Source organism: Mesoplodon bidens (genome assembly GCF_964165515.1).
Source record: "Mesoplodon bidens genome assembly, chromosome: 1".
Classification (NCBI taxonomy): Eukaryota; Metazoa; Chordata; class Mammalia; order Artiodactyla; family Ziphiidae; genus Mesoplodon; species Mesoplodon bidens.
Genome location: NC_138176.1, coordinates 109,541,706 through 109,560,123, shown reverse-complemented (window position 1 = coordinate 109,560,123; position 18,418 = coordinate 109,541,706). Strand labels below are relative to the sequence as shown.

Here is an 18,418-nt window from a genome sequence, read left to right as displayed (position 1 = left end):
ATTAAAGGTCTTCAGGCGAGACGGTGATCCTGGATAATCTGGGTGGGCCCTGGGTGCAGTCACAGGCCTCCTTGTAAGAGGGAGGAACAGAGAGACTGGAGGAGGAGAAGGGAGATGTGACACGGGGCCACAGGGCAAGGAGTGAGGACAGCCCCGAGAAGCTGCACAGGAAGGTCAGGGTCCTCCGCTATCGTCCGGGGGAGCACTGCCCTGGGAGCCCAGGAGAAAGGCAGGCCCGCAGGCCCCGCCCAGACCTCCTGAGTCGGAATCTGTATCTTTGCAGGAGGCCCGGGGATCACCTAGAATTTAGGAAGCACTGCTTTAAGCGATGCTCAAAACCTCCCCTCCAAGCACATGCTTCTAGATGGGAACGTGGCTACCACCTGTCAGGACCCACCACTTGGAGTTAGGGTCTCGAGGAGACAGACGCATCTGCAAATCAGAACCACAACCATCACAGTGTCTTCTGTAATTCCTAAAACAACTTCAGGCGAAAAACGGTTTTTATTTTCAAAACAGGTGCTGACTACTGGATTCAGGGCTGCCTTTCAAAACAATCCCCCCAGCACATGCCTTCTTGCATCTGACAAATATTTGTGAGGGCCGCTGGGTGCCCAGCTTTGGGCTGAAGTTGCCTGGATAGACCTGGGGCAGCCCCACCACGGCAGCCAGAGGAAGAGGATGTCTGTGCTCTGGCCTTATTTCCAAAAGCAACTGGCAGTACACTAATGGACTTGCTGCTCCGGAGCTCTTTTACAAATGCGAAGTTGGCTCAGGATGCTACAAGGATACTCAGAACTGACGTCTTGTGGATCACTTGACACAAAAATATTAACGGATTAACGGTAGGGGTTTGTTTCTCTTACACATTTCTGCAGCCAACCGTGCGTCTTCCTGGGGTTGCGAAGTGCTTATCCAGTGACAAGGTCATCATCTGACAACTACAGGTCCCTTCAATCTGACATTCCAGCTGGGTACGAGCCCCGGCCCAAGGACGGCCAGGGGACGTGCCTCACGGCCCCCGAGGGATGTCATCAGATCCCAAACCTGTTACCGACTCAACTCCTTAATTTCTGTTTCCTCACCTGCAAACTGGGAAAAACAGTGCTGGAGTTGGAGGGGCTAATAAACTGTATCACTGTCCGCCATGTCCTGAAACAACCGATAAAGGCAGAGCAGCCGGGGAGATGGGGACAGCGCCGGGGTCTATCACTGACTGAGACCGGGCCACGTGGCTGCCGAGGCAGGTTGTGTCAGGCGTGCACGAGGCTGCTGAGGCCCCGAGGGAGGCCGCGCGATGCGGAGGCAGTGATGCAGCACGTGCAGTGCACCCCCTTACACCGAGCTGCAGGCCGCGCCTCAACTCCCAGGTGTGCGTGCAGCTCCGGGACAGCGCCGCGGGGCCGGCTCTCCCCACCCCAGCCCCTGCTGCTCACGGGCCCAGCACCGCACAAGGGGGTGCCGGCGCCCCCGGCCGAGCGGGCTCAGCCCCTTCGCGCCAGTCCCTCCCGCAGTCTCACTCGCCCTCCTGTGCCTCTGGCCAGCTTCCTAATGTTGCGCAGTTAGGACGCCCATCCGTCCAAGGGCGGGGCCCTCCCTGCGGGGAGCGGAGGCCAGAGCGCTGCCCAGCTGCGCCCGCTGCCCTCCCGGGGGCTCCCCTCCCCTCACCCCCTCCTGCTCTGGCTCTGCCGCCCAATCCCCGCTGATGCCTCCCAGGTCTGCTCCCTTAACTCCCGGTCACCCTTCTCCCCACCAGAGCTAACCTTCGAACAGACTGAACCATGAGGAAACGCAAAGGCAGAGCAGGAGGCGTACCTGCTCTCGTATCGTCGTCGGGCTGAAGGGGCCCATGCCACAGCCTGGCACGGGCGCTCGCACGCGCGTGTGAACCTGCGAGCCGATGAACCAGCCACGCCCTTTCAGTACCTCTTTCCAGCACTCCCAACTCTTCTCCCTCCCTGACACGCAGGCGTCGGTTGCTGGGAAGGTGCGTTGGGTCACCCTCCCCTGGACCAGAACTGCCACGCGCCTGAAGGGAGGCTCTGGGTGGACAGGACCCTGCAGGTGCCAAGAGGGGACGTGTCGTCAAGAGGCGTGGCTGCGGAGGAGCATCTGACTTGTGCGGAATTCACACATTAGAGGTACACAGGCTTTGCAGACTCTTCTTTTATTTAGGAGACCGCCCCCCGCCCCCGCTGGTTCTCGCTCCTGACAGAGGCCTGGGTGACCTGCACTGCTCCTGAACGCCTAACGGGGGAGTGGGAGCCACCAGGACTGCGTCTTCTAGAAAGTCAGCAAGTGGGCAGTTACTTTCATCGTGGAGAAGGGCGTTTGCACACAGTATGGTCACCCCTCTGCAGCCGGCCACTTCTAACTGCAGGATCAGGGAGACGACTTTTTATATTCATATATATACTTCCTTCAATCATATTTTAGAAATCAGCTCTGCCACGCTAAGATTTACAATAAAAATAAAATCATTTGCTCTGTAAACTATAGTAGAAAGTTTCAAATGTCTTAGTTAAAAACTATCTTCCATACAACGGAAAAAGGCTTTTGTATTCCTTTTGGGTGAAAGAAAACCCAAATACGCTGCGGTGGGAGGCTGTCCCGGCGCGTTGCTGGGACCCTGTGCAAGCACTTCTTGGCTGCAGGCTGTGAGAGAACAGAGCCGCTTTCTTCCCTGCAGGCGCGAGGCCCGACTTCTCCCCTGGGCTCTTCCAAGATGCTTAAGGCTGCTCCGCCGTTGCCTGGTCCTTCGCTGCGGCAACAAGCTCTGTAAGAGCTGGAAAGCTTCTTATGTCCTTTGTCCGCAGGCCTATCTTTTCGATCTGCAAAGGCCACGGGGATGAATCAAGTTACTGTGATGTCAGCTGAACGTGAAGACCCTTACAAAGAAGAAAACAAAACATCCACCCTCACCTCACCCTCCGCGGAACCAGAAAAAGGCAGTTCCCTAATGACTGGTAGGACATTTCTTCCTTTAAAATAAAGGAAGTAAAAAAAAAAAAAATTCCTTATCGTAGAATTTATTCCGGGGGGTCATTCTAAGAAGCCAGTGTTAAGTTATCTCAGTTCATTAAATCAGACTCTCACCAGGATAAGAGCCTCTTTTGTGGACTGGAAGAGAAAATTCACACTAAGAGAAATAATAAAGTAATTTTTTAACTGAAGCATTTTCAAAAAACAACTGGCCTGAGACCTTCATTTCTTAGTGTGTCATCCACAACCTTTTCTTAGAAGCTGATGAAGTCAAACAGCTTTGCACAGCAGCTGCTGTGGATCATTTCAGTGACAGAGACGCAGCACGCAGCGTCCTTCCCACCTTAACCCAACAGCCATCAGGAGCTACACGCGCACGCATGCACAAGCGGACCTGGAAAAACCTAGACCAAGTATTGAGTCTCTGCTGGCATGCTGTGGCTCGTCTGGGGGCTGGGGTTGAGGACTGCCTTTTCTTTCCCTCCCCAGCCCACAACTCTTGTGCTTGTTTGCCCTTCACGTGTCTATAACCAACTTTGCTGCCTGTCAAAAGACTTCTAAGTTTCTCTTGAGAAATAAAGAGACAAGGCAATGGACTTCTGCCAGAATCATCTCTAAATTCACCCGAAAGGGGAAAAATTTAGATTTTCAGTGATGACCCTGAACTGTATGAAAGAGTGACTAGAAAACAAGGCATCTTCTGATGGGAATGTTATGATCCCACTTCTTTTTCTCTCGCAAAAAGGTCTTCCTTGAGGATCTACCGCTACAGAAAACCTACGCAGTTGACAAAGCCAGTTTCTGAACACCCCAAAGCTCTGACAGTCTGTGAGGATGGAAGGCCCTGTGCGGAATCCACACCTGCCCCTACGTGAGGGCACCTACGTGAATGTCCACCCGCACGCCGTGACATCAACATCTGTGTTTTACAGAAAACCTACAAAACGCAGCCAGGGAAGCAAAGAAGCTGTGCTGAGGTATTTTTCAAGCACCGCACTGAGACATCAACGGCCTAATGTTTCTCTAGTTATTCTAAAGCCAAACTAACTAATATCTCAAAAGACCCTCATCTGGCACCCGTGACGTATCAGGCACGTTCCAGGCAGTGGACCAAAAGGACACCATCTCTGCCCATGGGCTCACACCCAGTGGCTTCGGGAACATGAATGCCAGCGAGCCAAGAGGAGGTCCATTCCCTGGACCTCAGAAAGTCTGTCTTTCCTTTCTCATGTTCCCTAGGGGCCCGTCCTCTTCCTTCAAGCGTCTGGGGCCCGGGCCCTCTTTTCTAGCACCGGGAATGGAGTCCCGGTCCCTCCCAGCATCTCTGGGCTCAGGCGCACCACCAGCTGGCTGCCGGGCCCTCGGAATGTGGAGTCAGGCCCCCTGGAAGGACGGCGGCGCTCGGGTCACCTGCTCTCCTAAATATGCGACGTCCAAGGCCAACTGCAGCCTGATCTTGTCATCGTCACTCATGCCGCCGCCACTGGGCCCGGCGGGGGTGGCGGGAGCGGTCCTCCTGGCTTGTTTCAGCCTCTTCAGGCTCTCCTCCATCTTCCTCACGGAGTTCAGGACGTCCGACACGGTCTCATAGTACCTTGAGCATGAGACACACAGACTGGTGAGAGACACAACGCCAAACACGCCTGCGAGCTTTGTGGACCAAAACGGGGATTTTTAAGATAAAAATTCAATTCCAGTAAAAAAAAAAACCCAGCCATGGTAAATACTGTTTCTCAAGACTGAAAGAAAAACAGGGTCTTGACTGTCTAGCACTGCATCCTCTCGGAACATAAGAACTATGTACATGAATTCTGTCTAAAATTTCAGTCCTGAACACTAAGCGAGAATCACAGGCCAAACTGTCTTTCCATATCAAGGGTGAACAGCTGCAGCGTGTTCCCCAAATGAAAGGAACAAACTCATTTACCATCAGTTCTAGGAACAGCTCATCTTTTAAAAAGTAATTCAGAACTTTTAAATAAAACTAATTGCCTTTAAATAGTTTCAATATAATTTCCAAATTACAAATGAGTTATATTTCAAAATTTTGTTCACAAGCTGGTTATTTGGCATTTGGAATACATTTCCCCACAGAAACAGTATTATAACTCATTGTTATGTTCTAAGTTAACTCTCAAATGCTGCTTAACTCATAACTGGTCGAAAGAAACAAAATAGTACTGCAAACTTAATAATTAAACAAAATCCAACAATAAAATCAAATAATATACTTTCTGACATAACTCAGTGCTGGATTTGGGGAAAAGTAGGGGGAATTGGAAATGAAGAGATGCTCGACCACAGTGATACTGAACACCTCCCCTATTCTCATTAGTTTTAGGATTCTGACACCCATCCTTCAACAGTTGTAATTACACTGCACAACGAGTGTTTCCGCTTCCTTGATTACACTGGTCTCCCCAGCGCAAGTCTGCCGATTATGTGGCCTGACTGGAGCCATCATGGACTGACAGAGCTGAAGAGAAAGGACCTGAAAGGAGAAAGCATGCCTGGACTCACAGAACATTCCTGCATGAAGCGACGTTAAGGACAGTCCAAGGCAGTGAGCTGGGGGGGGGGCTGTGGAATGTGCCTGGGCCCCGAAAGGTGTGTGAGCTGGGAGAGGCCAGGAAGAGCCTTGGGTGGGGTGGAGCGAGCACAGTCGGGAAGGGACTGAGTGCCCGCACCCTGCCTTGTCCAGCGATGAGGCCACTGGATGTTCTTACTACCTTATCTACAGGCAGCCTGTGATGGTCCCAGTGATCTCTGACTTAGGGCTTTGCTAAGAAAGTCCAGAATAGTCCGCTTTTAAGTTACTTACTTATGCGTGCTCTCAGAGAGAGCGCCTTCTAACCACTGCTGAATTATGGCTTCTTTGAGCTTATCCTTGTGCCCGCTCTGAAGCTGGTACAATGGCTTCAGAGCACTGTCCACGTAAGAGGAGGCTGTCGTTGGCACCTCCTGGAATAACGTTGGTGGGGGTTAAAGATGAACAGAAAAAAAAAAAAAGAAGAAATAGAGTAAGTTACCCAAACCTCACGTTCAAAAGGGCATTACGCAGGTACCAGTTTTGAGACACATACATACAAGAGTTGTCCACAGAAAGACCCCTGGAGACCAAGAGGGAGCCGTGGAGAGACAGCCGGGGAGGACGATGCCCGGAGCCGACTGGACTCAGGTTCCCTAACTTGGTGTCCACACGGATCACCTGGCCACCCCGTTAATTCCGGGTCTGATTCGGTGTGTGTGTTGCAGGCAGGGGAACGGGGCCAAGTTTTGAGATGGCACATTTCTAACAAGCTCCCACCAGCGACCATCCGCTGCTGGTCAACAGACCACCATTTGAGAGGTTAGGATCTAGGGTGTCTGACTTTTCCTAGTTTTGGTTTCTTCATCTGTGAATAAGGACACGGGCGCTCACTCTGTAGGACTAATGAGGGTATAAAGTCTTTAGCACAATGTCTGACCTATGATGCAAGGGCTCGGTAAATGTAACACCCCGTTGAAGAGAAAGGGAAAAGTTGCCAGATTCCTAAAGGAAAAGTAATGAATTTGGCAATATAAAATAGGTCTCTCCCACTTCAGACCAGAAAATTGGGAGATAAGGTACTCTCGCTAGAAATGGGAATTCTGCTGCGTGTCCCAGATTTTAAAAGGAAAAGGAGAACAGCCCCAGTGGAGGTGAGCTGGGTCTCAGCTCAGCACTCAGCCCAGCCGCTTGCTGCACCCAGAACACGGGCCGGGCGGGAAGAGTAACCCGGACAGCAGACCAGGACGCAGGCTCAGCGCACAACAAAGACGCGGCCCCGCCCAGGCGTGTCTGTAGGAACTCCGGGATATTCCAAAGGAACACAATGCTGCAGGAGATTCTCACAGTTCCTGAGAATAATTTCAGTTGTAAATGGCCTAAAATCCTACTATCCAACTGGGAGAAAAGAAAATCTATAGGGAAAATAAGTGAGAACTGACAAGAATGAAATGAGCGTAAATAAACACATGAAAATGAGAGTTCAAGAGGGAAAACTAAAACGCTGGTAAAAACAAATCCCCCAATCCCCATTCTACAAAGTCAGGACACACAACTCGACTTTGAACACCAGTGTGAGCTTAATTTTTCACCTTATAAATGCCTTTAAAATTTTTTAATGCAGCTTTTTATACCTTATCCAGTAAAAGACAGGAGAAAGCAGGTACTTCCAATGACAATATAAAAGAAATAAGGTAAATTCAAATATTTTCAAATATAAGATATGAAGACCAGGGCTTTCCTGGTGGTGCAGTGGTTGAGAGTCCGCCTGCCGATGCAGGGGACCCGGGTTCGTGCCCCGGTCCAGGAAGGTCCCACATGCCGCGGAGCGGCTGGGCCCGTGAGCCATGGTCGCTGAGCCTGCGCGTCCGGAGCCTGTGCTCCGCAACGGGAGAGGCCACAACAGTGAGAGGCCCGCGTACCGCAAAAAAAAAAAAAAAAAAAAAAAAGATATGAAGACCAAAAGAAGGGTAGGACTTAAAAATATTTTATTAAAACGCTTTCTTCGAAGATACGATTTTTCCTTAAGGCCAGAAGTCCATGCTGTGCAAGTCCAACTACCTAAGTTGTGTCTGTGCCACATCTACTGAGGAGCCCCCTTCTCACAAATAGGGTTTCTCTCCATGAGACGGATTCTCCCCCCGAGAACCTATTTCTGTCCCTCGCTTAACCACTTCCTCCTTCTCTGGCCTTCCTGATATATATTTCCCCACCTCGAAATCCTTTTCAGTGAGGGCACTGACCTTATTGGTTCTTCGGTACAGCCTGGGAACCTCCAGGGCACTTTTCAGGTGACTGAAGCAAGACTCACTCAAGTCCTGGGTGACTCTGTCACTCAAGGCAGGCACACAGGCAGACAGAGACAGCCGGGAGTCCTCCAGGGCCGCTGCAGAGACAGAAGCATGTGTTTAATCACGCTGTCCAGGCCCAGGGGTGAATTCTATTTTAAATACCGTCAACATATTTAGAGAGCGTACTACAACAAACCAAATCAAATCAAATTATTAGAATTAAACAAAATATCTCATTCAAGGAAGTTATAAACACAGAACAGAATACAGAAACAACCAAGGACTTACAACTAGAGAAGAAAATGGTTAGTCAAAATTTATCCTACAGTCTCTAAAATTCTATTGTAAATTATTTCTTATTCAAAGACTTGCTGAATCTAAAGATTCATTTTTACCTGAGATAGATGAAAAATTCTTAAAGCCAATCACTTCAAGTTTTGGCCTGATTGTTTCCAAGAGTTCTGGAAGCTGAAATAAATATGCACTTTATATATTCAGTTACTTTTTATAAATCAAAGGAAGAGTCAATTCTTTATGCATCTACACACTCTAGAATATTATTAATGAACGATAAAACTAAACTTAGAACTTCCAGTGATTTTCATCAGAAGAAAACAAAATTCCTAATTAATGCTTTCACTATGAAAGAATCCAACAACATGGAAAACAGCATTTTCACGGCTATTAACAGATCCAGAAAAAATGCGAAATCATTTTCTATTCTGTAGCTCTCCTCAGTACCAAAAAAACTCATGGTAAAGACACGTTTTTGCTCCAAACATACAATATTTGTCCAAGCACCACAAAATATTCAAACTTGAGAAAAGCAGAATTACATATCACAGCACTTAAACACATTCATCCCACAAAGTTCTGTTAATGGTAAAAGCAAGAACGTGGAATCTATGTGGAGAAAACAGGAAGAAGTGTTAATAGGTCAGCACTTTCAAAGTACAGCTGAAGATCACATATTACCCTGAAATACTGGGTAAGTGAATTAGAAATAATTAAAATCCAACCCACTAAAGGTCATGCCTGCACCGGGTAAGCGGAGCTAATGCAACAAACAGCGGTGCCTGGCGTGCTGCTAGCCTGTGGCGTCACTGCTGGAAGGGAAGCCGAGGCTCCGGGCTAGCACATGCTAGGCGGCACTGGTAAGCAAGGGGGAGCGAACACACCGGGCAGGTAAACGGGAGCAACACCCAGAAGGGAGGTGAGCGGACGTGCTCTCCGGGTGCCCTGGGCCCACAGTTCTAAGCCCCGTGAGGACCGCCGTTGCAAACACTGAGGCCGGCACTTAGAAGTCCTCCGGGACACAGGCTCACCTGCTCCTGAAGCCTGTCCAGGTCTGCGACCACGTAAACAAGCTGAGTGCTGGAAACGGGGACCACGGGCTTCGTTTCGGAAGGGCTGCTTCCTCGGTCTTCGCCATTTCCTTGGGCGACGGAAGGATCTTTGCTGCCAGTTACCGAGGGCTTTTTAATATCCTTGGCACTTTCATTAGAGATGGGCCTGAGTAAAAGCTGAACAAAAGGGTTTCAACGATTAAATGTGTTTCCACCAGCAAGATACATGAGCATTTATACAGGTCAATGACTCACCACAAAATGCCAGCTGTCTACAAAGGATTCAGTGAATGTTTACTCATGAAAAAACACCACAACCCTCTCCCCAGGCAGGTGTGGAAAATAGAGAAACAGGACAAACTGCAACCCCATGTGCATTTCCTCTCCTTGACTTAAGTAACAGGCAGAAATGAAACAACAGGCCCCTAAACTAAAGGAAAATTAAGCTCTGGAACATCATAGGTTTTAAAAAATTAATTAACTGCTTAAGGTAAATAATTTACGGTATCTGCTTAATAAATGTATCATCATCATACGGGTAAAAAAATCAAAATCTAAACATCAATTATGCTTCAAATGACACAAATGACAGAAGTGTTCTTTGCATAATGGATTTTTGCTACAATGGAAAAAAACCTACGAGACGTGCCCTGGGATCGAGAAAAGAATGGAATATTCTGGATGTGAGAAGAACTGCTGGCTAGCATCTTGCCTGGGCGTGGCGTAGCAGGCCCAGGCCTAACAGAACTGTACCCACCCAACCGTGTCCCAGGAACTGCACGGTCTTCGTGAACGGTTTCATGGAGCAGGGTGGGCTCCTGAGACCCCTCTGAACAGAGAGAGGCAAAGGCAGAGGCGGAGAGGAACTTCCGTGGAGCACCGCTGTCTGCCAGGCCCCTTGGTTATCAGTTTGCTGGTCAAATCTCTGTCTACTCCTCACGACAAGCACAGACGGAAGCTGTTTTCCTACTTCACAGATGAAGAATCTGAGACTCAATTTCCCTAAGACCACGAAATTAGGTAGAGAGTGGCAGAGCCCAGGTCTGACGCTGTCTTGCAAGCCTGCGCTCTCTCCACTGAGACCCTCTGCTCCAGCTGACAGAGTGCTTTCCTCTCTATGGATGAGGCCTTCCTCATGTCATCTTCCCTAAGCTTCCGCTCACATCTCTTTTATACTCATCACCTTGCCGTGGCCGGGGGGTGCGTCTGTCACTGAGCTGTCTATGCAGCAGGCATCTCTGAGACGCGGGTGCAGGGCCTGCCGGGGCTGGGGGCTCAGCAGCGGACCACACGAGTACTCCCGTGGCTTTATGCACAATATCTAATAAACCATCAGAGGCATGCGGACACTTAATGCATCCAACTACTACTTCTGAAATGGAGGGAAGGGTAATTAATTTTACTACCTTTTAATCTCAACCACTTGGAGTTTTTACACTTCCAAAGACTAGATACTAAAGTACACATTTTAAAAATCATTTTCATTAAAATGAGCTTTTCTGTTTTAGTCTGGAGGTAAAGATCCTGGTTTTCAGAAGGGAAAAATGAGGTGGCCGGTGAGGGGCTTTCCCAAACAACAAAGCACTGACCACGTGACAGCAGACGCCCCTCAAGGCCACACGCGCGAGAGTGAAAAGGAAACCCAGAAGCGGAATTGGGTAGCAAGTGAGAAGCTGGCCTGCAGTCCCCGCATAAACCTCTCATGACAACACGGCCTTTAAAACTCTCAGCACGTTCGGCTTCACCCATCTTTAATTCGTTTCAGCCTCGATGAGGGATGAGCCACCCGCCAGCCCTCACCTCCTTGACAAACACGGAGTACCGCGCCAGAATCTGCAGAGTGAGTCTCCACAGACGAGGCGCCAGCAACGGCAAGAACATCTGGTCAGACCAACACCTCTGCAGGCTGCTCCACGTCCTGTGAGAAGCCAAGAGGCAATACGAACTTCCAGCTAGACAGAAAACACACGGTTAAGGAATCTCAGCTGAAGGGCTAACGGCTACAATCTTCAACGTACAACCTAAGGGTGAAGCCAGCGGCCTTCTCAAGAACCCTATGTGCTCAGCAAAGCTTCAGGGAGGTGTTTCTAATTTTACATGACTCCCCCCAACCCCAGCCATCTGATAAACATTAAACATCAACGGCATTCAGAAACCGCCAGTTAGCAGGCACTTTATACCAAATCAACAAACACGAGCTGGGGTGCCAGTCACTGGCAAGGGTTTTCATCTTCGGTTCTGAGTTTGTCCTGTCTTCTCCTTCCCTCCCGCATATGCTATTTCAATACAGGATGTCGATTACATATGGCCATTTTTGGCAAAAACAGCTGGAAACTAACTTTGAGGCTAAAAGAGTGCAGTTTAGATGGAACTTGGCTGCACGAAAGGGAGCAGAAAGTGGAGTGGAGCTGCCCCAAGACCCTTGTGGCTACAGGAACAGCCACCTACTAGGTGAGTGGCCACCGGGCATGGCTACAACGTGACACAGATGAACGAGGCTGTAGGGATGCAAATGATGCAAACGTGTCTGCAAAGTGTATCCTAATCCCGGTCACCTGCGCACTGTCCCAGGACTGGCCCAAGCGCTCTGGAGGCCCGGGGCAAGGAGCCCCAGCTGTGAGCCATCCCCCAGAGGGAAGGCCACCCTGATCCTTCACCTCCACTTCAGAGAGAAGCGGAGCGTGGCCACTTGGCTACAAAAAGGGCTGCTCCCTTAACCACAGCAGCGGTTATATCCCCTTGACACGTTATACTGAGGAATGAAAATGAGGTCTCCTTCCTGTGTTCTTAAAGCAGACTTTTTATCATCTCTGTACAGCAAGAAGCTCTATAAACCCTTCTTTAAAAAAGAAGTTAAAGTACGTCTTTGGGTCTAACTTACGGAAGAAAGGAAAAGGTGAAAGTGCCCCCAGGGTACTGAGATCCCCAAGATGACTTGGTGAGCCTACTTAACTCACTTAGTGACAGCCTGTCATTTGTCACTTTGAGGAAGTTACCTGGTGCGTCTTCCAGGACATCTGTAAGTGCTGCTTCTAAGGATCCCGCTATTTCTCTAAATCTGAGAGAAAAACAAGAGTGTAAACTGTTGTTTTCTCTGCTGCAGGCGGCTGTCCCACCCATCCTCCCCTCTCCCCACGAAACAGGACCTTCCTCCACTGGCTTGCTGGTGAGGCCAGCGCTGTCAGAGATGCCGCACCAGCCCTGATGCCTGTTCTCCAGACTTTTTTTTTTACCGAGCAGGAAATAAACAGTGTCTCAATTAATCCATCAGGAAGCCATTCCTGGCAAGTCCCACCGGCTATAATCAGGTAATCACTTCAAGGCCGTAAGACTGGTTTTTCCAATCCTCTTACATCAGCCCTATCAGAAGAAAGTGAATGTCCCCCAAACTAAGAAATGGGAAGGCTGTATTCTGTGTCTTTGTTTGCAGCTTGAGAAAAATCACTGAAGGCAGGCAGTTACACCAGAACAACTGCCTAGTGCTCTTCAAATGTCTGCTGCCGGTCTCTCGCGCTTTCATGGTAACTGGCCTGCCGGCCCTGAGGCTCAAGACCTGCTTCCTGGATGGGTTTTCTTTTTCCTCTGCTGGCCCACTTGTCCCCTCATACCATCCTGTCACAGACTTCTATTTTAATGACTAGTGTGGACACATTTTTATGACTCTGAAAACTTTGTGTGTGTGTGTGTGTGTGTGTGTGTGTGTATTTCCTTAACTAGCTGCTTACGTCGCATCTTTCTTCCCAAGTATATAACTCTTCCATCTTCATACTTTCTTCACCATACACTCTTCTGTCACCTGCTAGCTCCTTTGCTAGCAATAAATTCTGACACACGCTTCACATCAATTTACTGAAGTCGTAATTCTGGTTTTTGGATAGCACTCACGTGCTTTTTAAAAGCAGTTCAGAGACTGGTTTTCAGGAGTAAAAGCACTTCACACAAGGAGCAGCCGCCCTGCCCGCCACAAAGGTGTGAGTGGCTGACAGCGGAGGACTCTGGACCGCCCTGGCCACTGGAGCTGGCCGGTGCCCGCAGCGTCCCTACGCCACAGGGAGGGAAGGGACTCGTCCTCTGCCCCGTGAAGCCTGCGAAAGGCTCGTCTCTCCAAGCAGCAGGGAGAGGCACAGAGGGAGCAAGTGACAGGAGGCAAGCGGGGAACAGAAGAGAGCGCCGGGGCCCAGCGAAGGAGGCGGTGGCCCCGAGCACAGCGAGGAGGGGGCGGGGCTGCCCCGCAGAGGAGGCAGCAAACCAGCACCTGCGTCAGCCTCAGCCCCTCAGCCCACCTTTCCTCCAAATCCACACAAAACACGGAGAAGGCCTGACAGCTCACACAGCGTTGTTTACAACAGGGAACACCGGGCCCCAAGGAAGGGAAGGGCCTGTGACACACAGCACATCGACACTGAGCGCAGCATGAAGGGAGGTCAGCTCGAAGCTCTGCAGCCGTGAGAAGAGCAGGCATAATTCAGTGCAAGTGAAGACACAGGATAAAATTATATGTACATCTGTGACAATTCTGATAAACACACAAACGAGAAAGTGCAAGAAAAATGCAGCAGACCCGACACCAGTACATTTCACACAGACGTGCTGACTGCGTGGGACCAGCTGTTGGACCCTTGAAAGGAAAGCAGTTGATGTCACGTGACCCAGCTGTCCCCTCGGCCCCCAAGGGCCAAGAGCCCAGCACCAGCCCCTGGCACAGCCTTGCCGGGCAGTAACTTCCAGGACTGAAGTGATACGTTATACTTCTTAGAAAAGAAACAAAGTGAGACGTTACTTTGGTGGAATTTGAAAAGTTGTGCTGTAGTCTTCATGTGTATATGGGACGCTATTCTACTCTTGATAGGAGATTTGTAAGAAAGGCAACCCCAAATACAAACACTCCCAAATTCTTACACTTGGGTTTGGGGAGGGTCTGGAGACGCACTTCCCAACGCACGTCTCTACTTCACGTGTGCACACACTTGTGGACGGTGGAGGGAAAGGAAGGTACGTTAGTGCCACACGGACTCCACGTCATAAAGGAGCTACACCATGCTCAGCGCGTGCTGAATGTAACAGACACAGAACACACATGTGACCGTCCTGGGAGCATATAACATTCTAGCGAGATTTCAATTAAAAAAGACCTAACACTGCCTGTGGCATTTAAGGGGCGACCAGCCCAGTTTCCAGGCAGCCACTGATTCGCTACCATTTGAGACTGTTCTGCGCACGTGTGCATTTAATCTCTTCCTATGAGAAACAGAGTCCTAACCCTACTTTCCAATACTCCCATAAGAACAAATGAAGCGCAGACACAGTAGGGTACCCAGGGCAGAAGGGCTGTGCAAGTGCTCACAGAACGGTGTGTGTGGGCCAGGGCTGCCTTTTTCCTGAAGGTGATGGGGATACAGGCATAGAGTCAGGCCCGGGAGCATCCACCTGCTACTGAGGGTGCAATATTAATACTTCTTCCTAGAAACATGTCAACACATCACCACCCCACTGGCTTTAAGCTTACTTTAAATGACCCTGAAGTGAATCAGGTAACACTACAACTCTGACCCCAGCAGTGTTTGCAGAACATTCTGTCATCCCTCAGAATAAACAATCTAATGCCTGATAAAAATCAACAGAACGGTGTCCTGTAAAGTATTACTTGAATTTACTTCTTAAACGGAAAAACAAATGTATTGAAAGTTATGAAGTTCCACACTTCATAACTCAAACATAATTTTTTTTAATTTTATACATTTTAAATAAAACTGTTTACAAAGAAAAGTTAACCAATCCCTTTGAATGCTATGGCTAAAATCTGCTGAAGGTGAAAACGTCTTTCAGGGAACCGGCTGAGTTCCGACAGAGTTTAAGGCTCAATCACCAGCTTTGAGAGAACGTATAATGGGAGGAGAACCTGCCGAGGCCGGGCTGTGCCATCCCTGCGGGGCCCAGAGCTCCAGGAAGCAAGGTGACAGTGCAAGATTACCAAGCATGGGGCCATGGGGTCTGGGGAAAATGACTAGAAAAGAGGGGTTCGGAGGCAGTAGACGGGAGTATGGGCTGTGACGGCATTGGATATCTAAAGCAATCTAACTTTGAACCTGGACTACAAAAGACATGGGACAGTTGAAACATTATTTCTCTACTGCAGTCTTATGCTATAAAATGATGCTGCACCATTTTAAATTCTTCTCACAAACCAGAAGGGCTTCTTGCCCTGGCTTAGTGTTGATCATCACATAACGATTACTTCCCATGCAGTCCATGAGTATCTTAGACAAAAAGAATCCTTAATTTCCTACCTACAGGATAATGTAACCTTGAAAAATTAAGCATAAAACCCAGTATTGTATGTAAAAGGGCATCTTACTAACAGTCTGACAGCTATGATTTCATTATCAAAAGATGATTACATACATTCTCAATCATGGCGAGTAATTACAAATCAAGGTATCTAATTCTTAGTGTATTTCCCTCTGAATTATTCCTTAGAACTCTGGGGAAGGACTGCATCATAATTAATGAAAACATCCAACAATTTAAACAAAAAGCCTATGAGTCTTTAAAGAGCATTCTAACTAAAATGCTCTCGTTAACACCATTCTATGGACGAGCTGACTGTGATCTCATTCAAGAGAATCTGCAAAAATGGCTGTTATCATCTAGTTTTCTAAGGGAACACATACTGTTAAGAATTTATCCTAAATTTCCCCCAATAGTCTACAGAACCACTTATTGACATAGGTGATATCATTATGACATCTGGAAGAAAAGTGTCACCATTTTCCAGAATAGAGAGAAAAAATGTCACAAAGTATTATAAAAGAATCCAAAACAATAGATAGAATTATTATCAATTGATAAGATGGAATCAGCTACAAAGACTACTTTAAGAAAGAATACTTCTCCCGACTCCCTCTGAGGATAAAAAATGTTCCAGATGAACAAAACAACAAATGTAGGGTAGATCTGCTATTTGAAGCAGGTGATGAGAGAGGAAAATGGAGAGAAAGAGCTGCTAGGTGACCTGCTCTTTCTGTCCCTTCACGACGAACGAGGACGTAGCATGTGGGAATGAAGCCGGGCCTGGTCTAGCTCACTCTGAGTCTAGTGTTCTCAGCTCTCTGATGACCAAGGAGTAAAACTTATCTTTCTGTCATACAAGCCAGAACTCTGGCAATCACGATACTTCCTGTGCATTTCCACTCTAAATTTTGTTTCCCAAAGAACAGTATGATGATCATCAAGAAGGGGCTGTTAGCTGGAGCCAACATCCTTAACTGGTTTTAACAGATTCTATTTTAGAAGGGTGGAGGCGGGGGGGAATAAATTACTGACCTTATTTGAAAATACACAGGCAAGTTCCACTTATTATTGAAGCTGTGATAGGCGGGATGTGCTCTTAATCTTTTTACACTGGCCTGTGATCCACATTGCCGTTCAAATGTTCTTACAAAATCCATACTTATGGTATATTTCTAAAATAAGAACAAACAGGTGGCATTTTCATTTTAAGTGAACTAACCAGAACTGGGATCATATAGTGAAAACTGTAATCAAGATAAAGATCAACACACAGAATCATAGTTTCTAGATCTGATAAGGACCTTATGGGATCTTCCTTCCAAGGTCCCCGCTTAAAGATCAAGTAATGCCCAAAGTGGTTCTGTGACATGCTCAAGGTCTTAGGTGGCAAGCCCATCAGGAGACCCAGGCATCCTAAGTCCAGTGGTCTTTAAGCGACAGCTGTCCCCCATCTTCTAGGGCACCCCTAACCCAGTCCATTGGAATCACAAGAGATTGAAGATTAAGTGGTATAATTTTCATTGCCTCTCCAGAAGAAGAAGTAGAAAATTTTAAAAAGGAAAGAAAGACTCAAACCATGTGAGTAATTACATCCTTTTAATAGATGGCACAACATGAAGACTGACAGGAGGAATCTAACAAAACCATTAAGAGCAGAAGCTAACACTTAATATTTATCATCCTCACACAGTGCTTAAAATTGTATTACTTACTTTAACCCAGAAAACTGCCCTACCCGGTAACTACTTTTATATCATCCCCCATTTTATAAATGACGCTTCCTCTTCCGCTTAGGCTCAGAGAATTTACCCAGAAACAAAGCACGGAAATAGGGGAAACAGAACCCTCGCCAGTCAGCAGTGCAAAACTGCAGTTGCACATTCCTTTGGCGAGGGCTCTATTCCCCAGTCCCCAGGCTCTGGGGAGGACACTGCAGGACTTCCATGTACTTCTCATTAAGAGGGACTCTGTTCTGGGTCACCAAACCAGTCACCTGAATATGATGATATCTGTGCTTATGTGGGAACTTTAGTGCAGTAAGACTACCACAGGTGTTCAATTTCTTTCAACTGGTTTTGAGCTACACTTACTGAATCCCCTGAGTGTGGTCTACATGTGTGGAGTTGAGACAAAGAAAGGTATTACTCATCCCTTTTGGGATAAAACTATACCCCTGCATATAATGGGTGTTAAAAAAATACAAAAATATTTTTCTCTTCACAAAAGCATGTCCCATAAAAACTGAAAGCTGAAAGCATTTCTTGCAAAAAATGTTTGTATACGCAAACATTAAGTGTTGGTTTAGAATTCTAAAGTTGACATTCTATCAGAAAGCTTTATTTCTGAGCTGAAAAATCTCCTGAGCCTAACACTATCAAAATGATTCTCTAAAGAGGAATGTAAAGGGTCTTAAACTGCTAATGCTTAAGACCTCATATTGTTCAACATACTGTAACATGGGCCAAGAGAACAGATCAGTGGTATTTCTGGGATAATAAAGCTCCCAATTTGTTGTCTTAGCTGTTTTGAAGTCTAGCAGGCCCCAGGCTCACCACACTCACCTTGTGCCTCTCTACACTTTAAAAATTAATAAGCAATTTGACCAAAGCAGAATTAGAAAAAGAAGCAAATAGAACTTCTAGAAATGAAAATAAGGGTAAATTGGAAACAGGTGAAAAGGAGTTTAGACAAATCTGAAGAAGGAATCAGTGAACCAGAAGAAAAGTCCCAAGAAATTATCCAGAAGGAGCACAAAGAGACAAAAAATTAAAAGGTGAATTCAGGAAACACAAAGGATAAAGTGAGGAAGTCTAATCAAAAGTTCTAGAAGAAAATAACAGAGGAATGAGAGAGAAGCACAACTGAAGAGTTAATGAATAAAAATGATACAGAGCTGATTAAAAAAACACCAATCCTCAGATTCAGGAAACCCAACAAATCCTAAATACAATAAATAAAAAGAAGCCCACACTAGATTATCA

The 18,418-nt window shown here is 47.5% G+C and overlaps 1 protein-coding gene across 2 annotated transcripts in view; it reads right to left on the bottom strand.

Moving 5' to 3' along the window:
- Window positions 1–2,151: 2,151 nt before the first annotated feature.
- COG2 (component of oligomeric golgi complex 2) overlaps window positions 2,152–18,418 on the bottom strand; it is a 41,582-nt gene continuing 25,315 nt past the window's right edge. Inside the window, exons 10-18 of one of the 2 annotated variants that reach the window (XM_081225626.1) lie at window positions 16,470–16,609; window positions 12,143–12,204; window positions 10,947–11,098; window positions 9,126–9,323; window positions 8,196–8,268; window positions 7,753–7,895; window positions 5,804–5,943; window positions 4,393–4,576; window positions 2,152–2,831 (exon numbers count right to left, since the gene is read on the bottom strand). In XM_081225626.1, the coding sequence (XP_081081752.1) occupies window positions 2,730–2,831; window positions 4,393–4,576; window positions 5,804–5,943; window positions 7,753–7,895; window positions 8,196–8,268; window positions 9,126–9,323; window positions 10,947–11,098; window positions 12,143–12,204; window positions 16,470–16,609 (1,194 nt within the window). In that variant the 3' untranslated portion in view covers window positions 2,152–2,729. The remainder of the gene's footprint in view (window positions 2,832–4,392; window positions 4,577–5,803; window positions 5,944–7,752; window positions 7,896–8,195; window positions 8,269–9,125; window positions 9,324–10,946; window positions 11,099–12,142; window positions 12,205–16,469; window positions 16,610–18,418) is intronic. The other variant, XM_081225627.1, reaches the window with a different exon arrangement.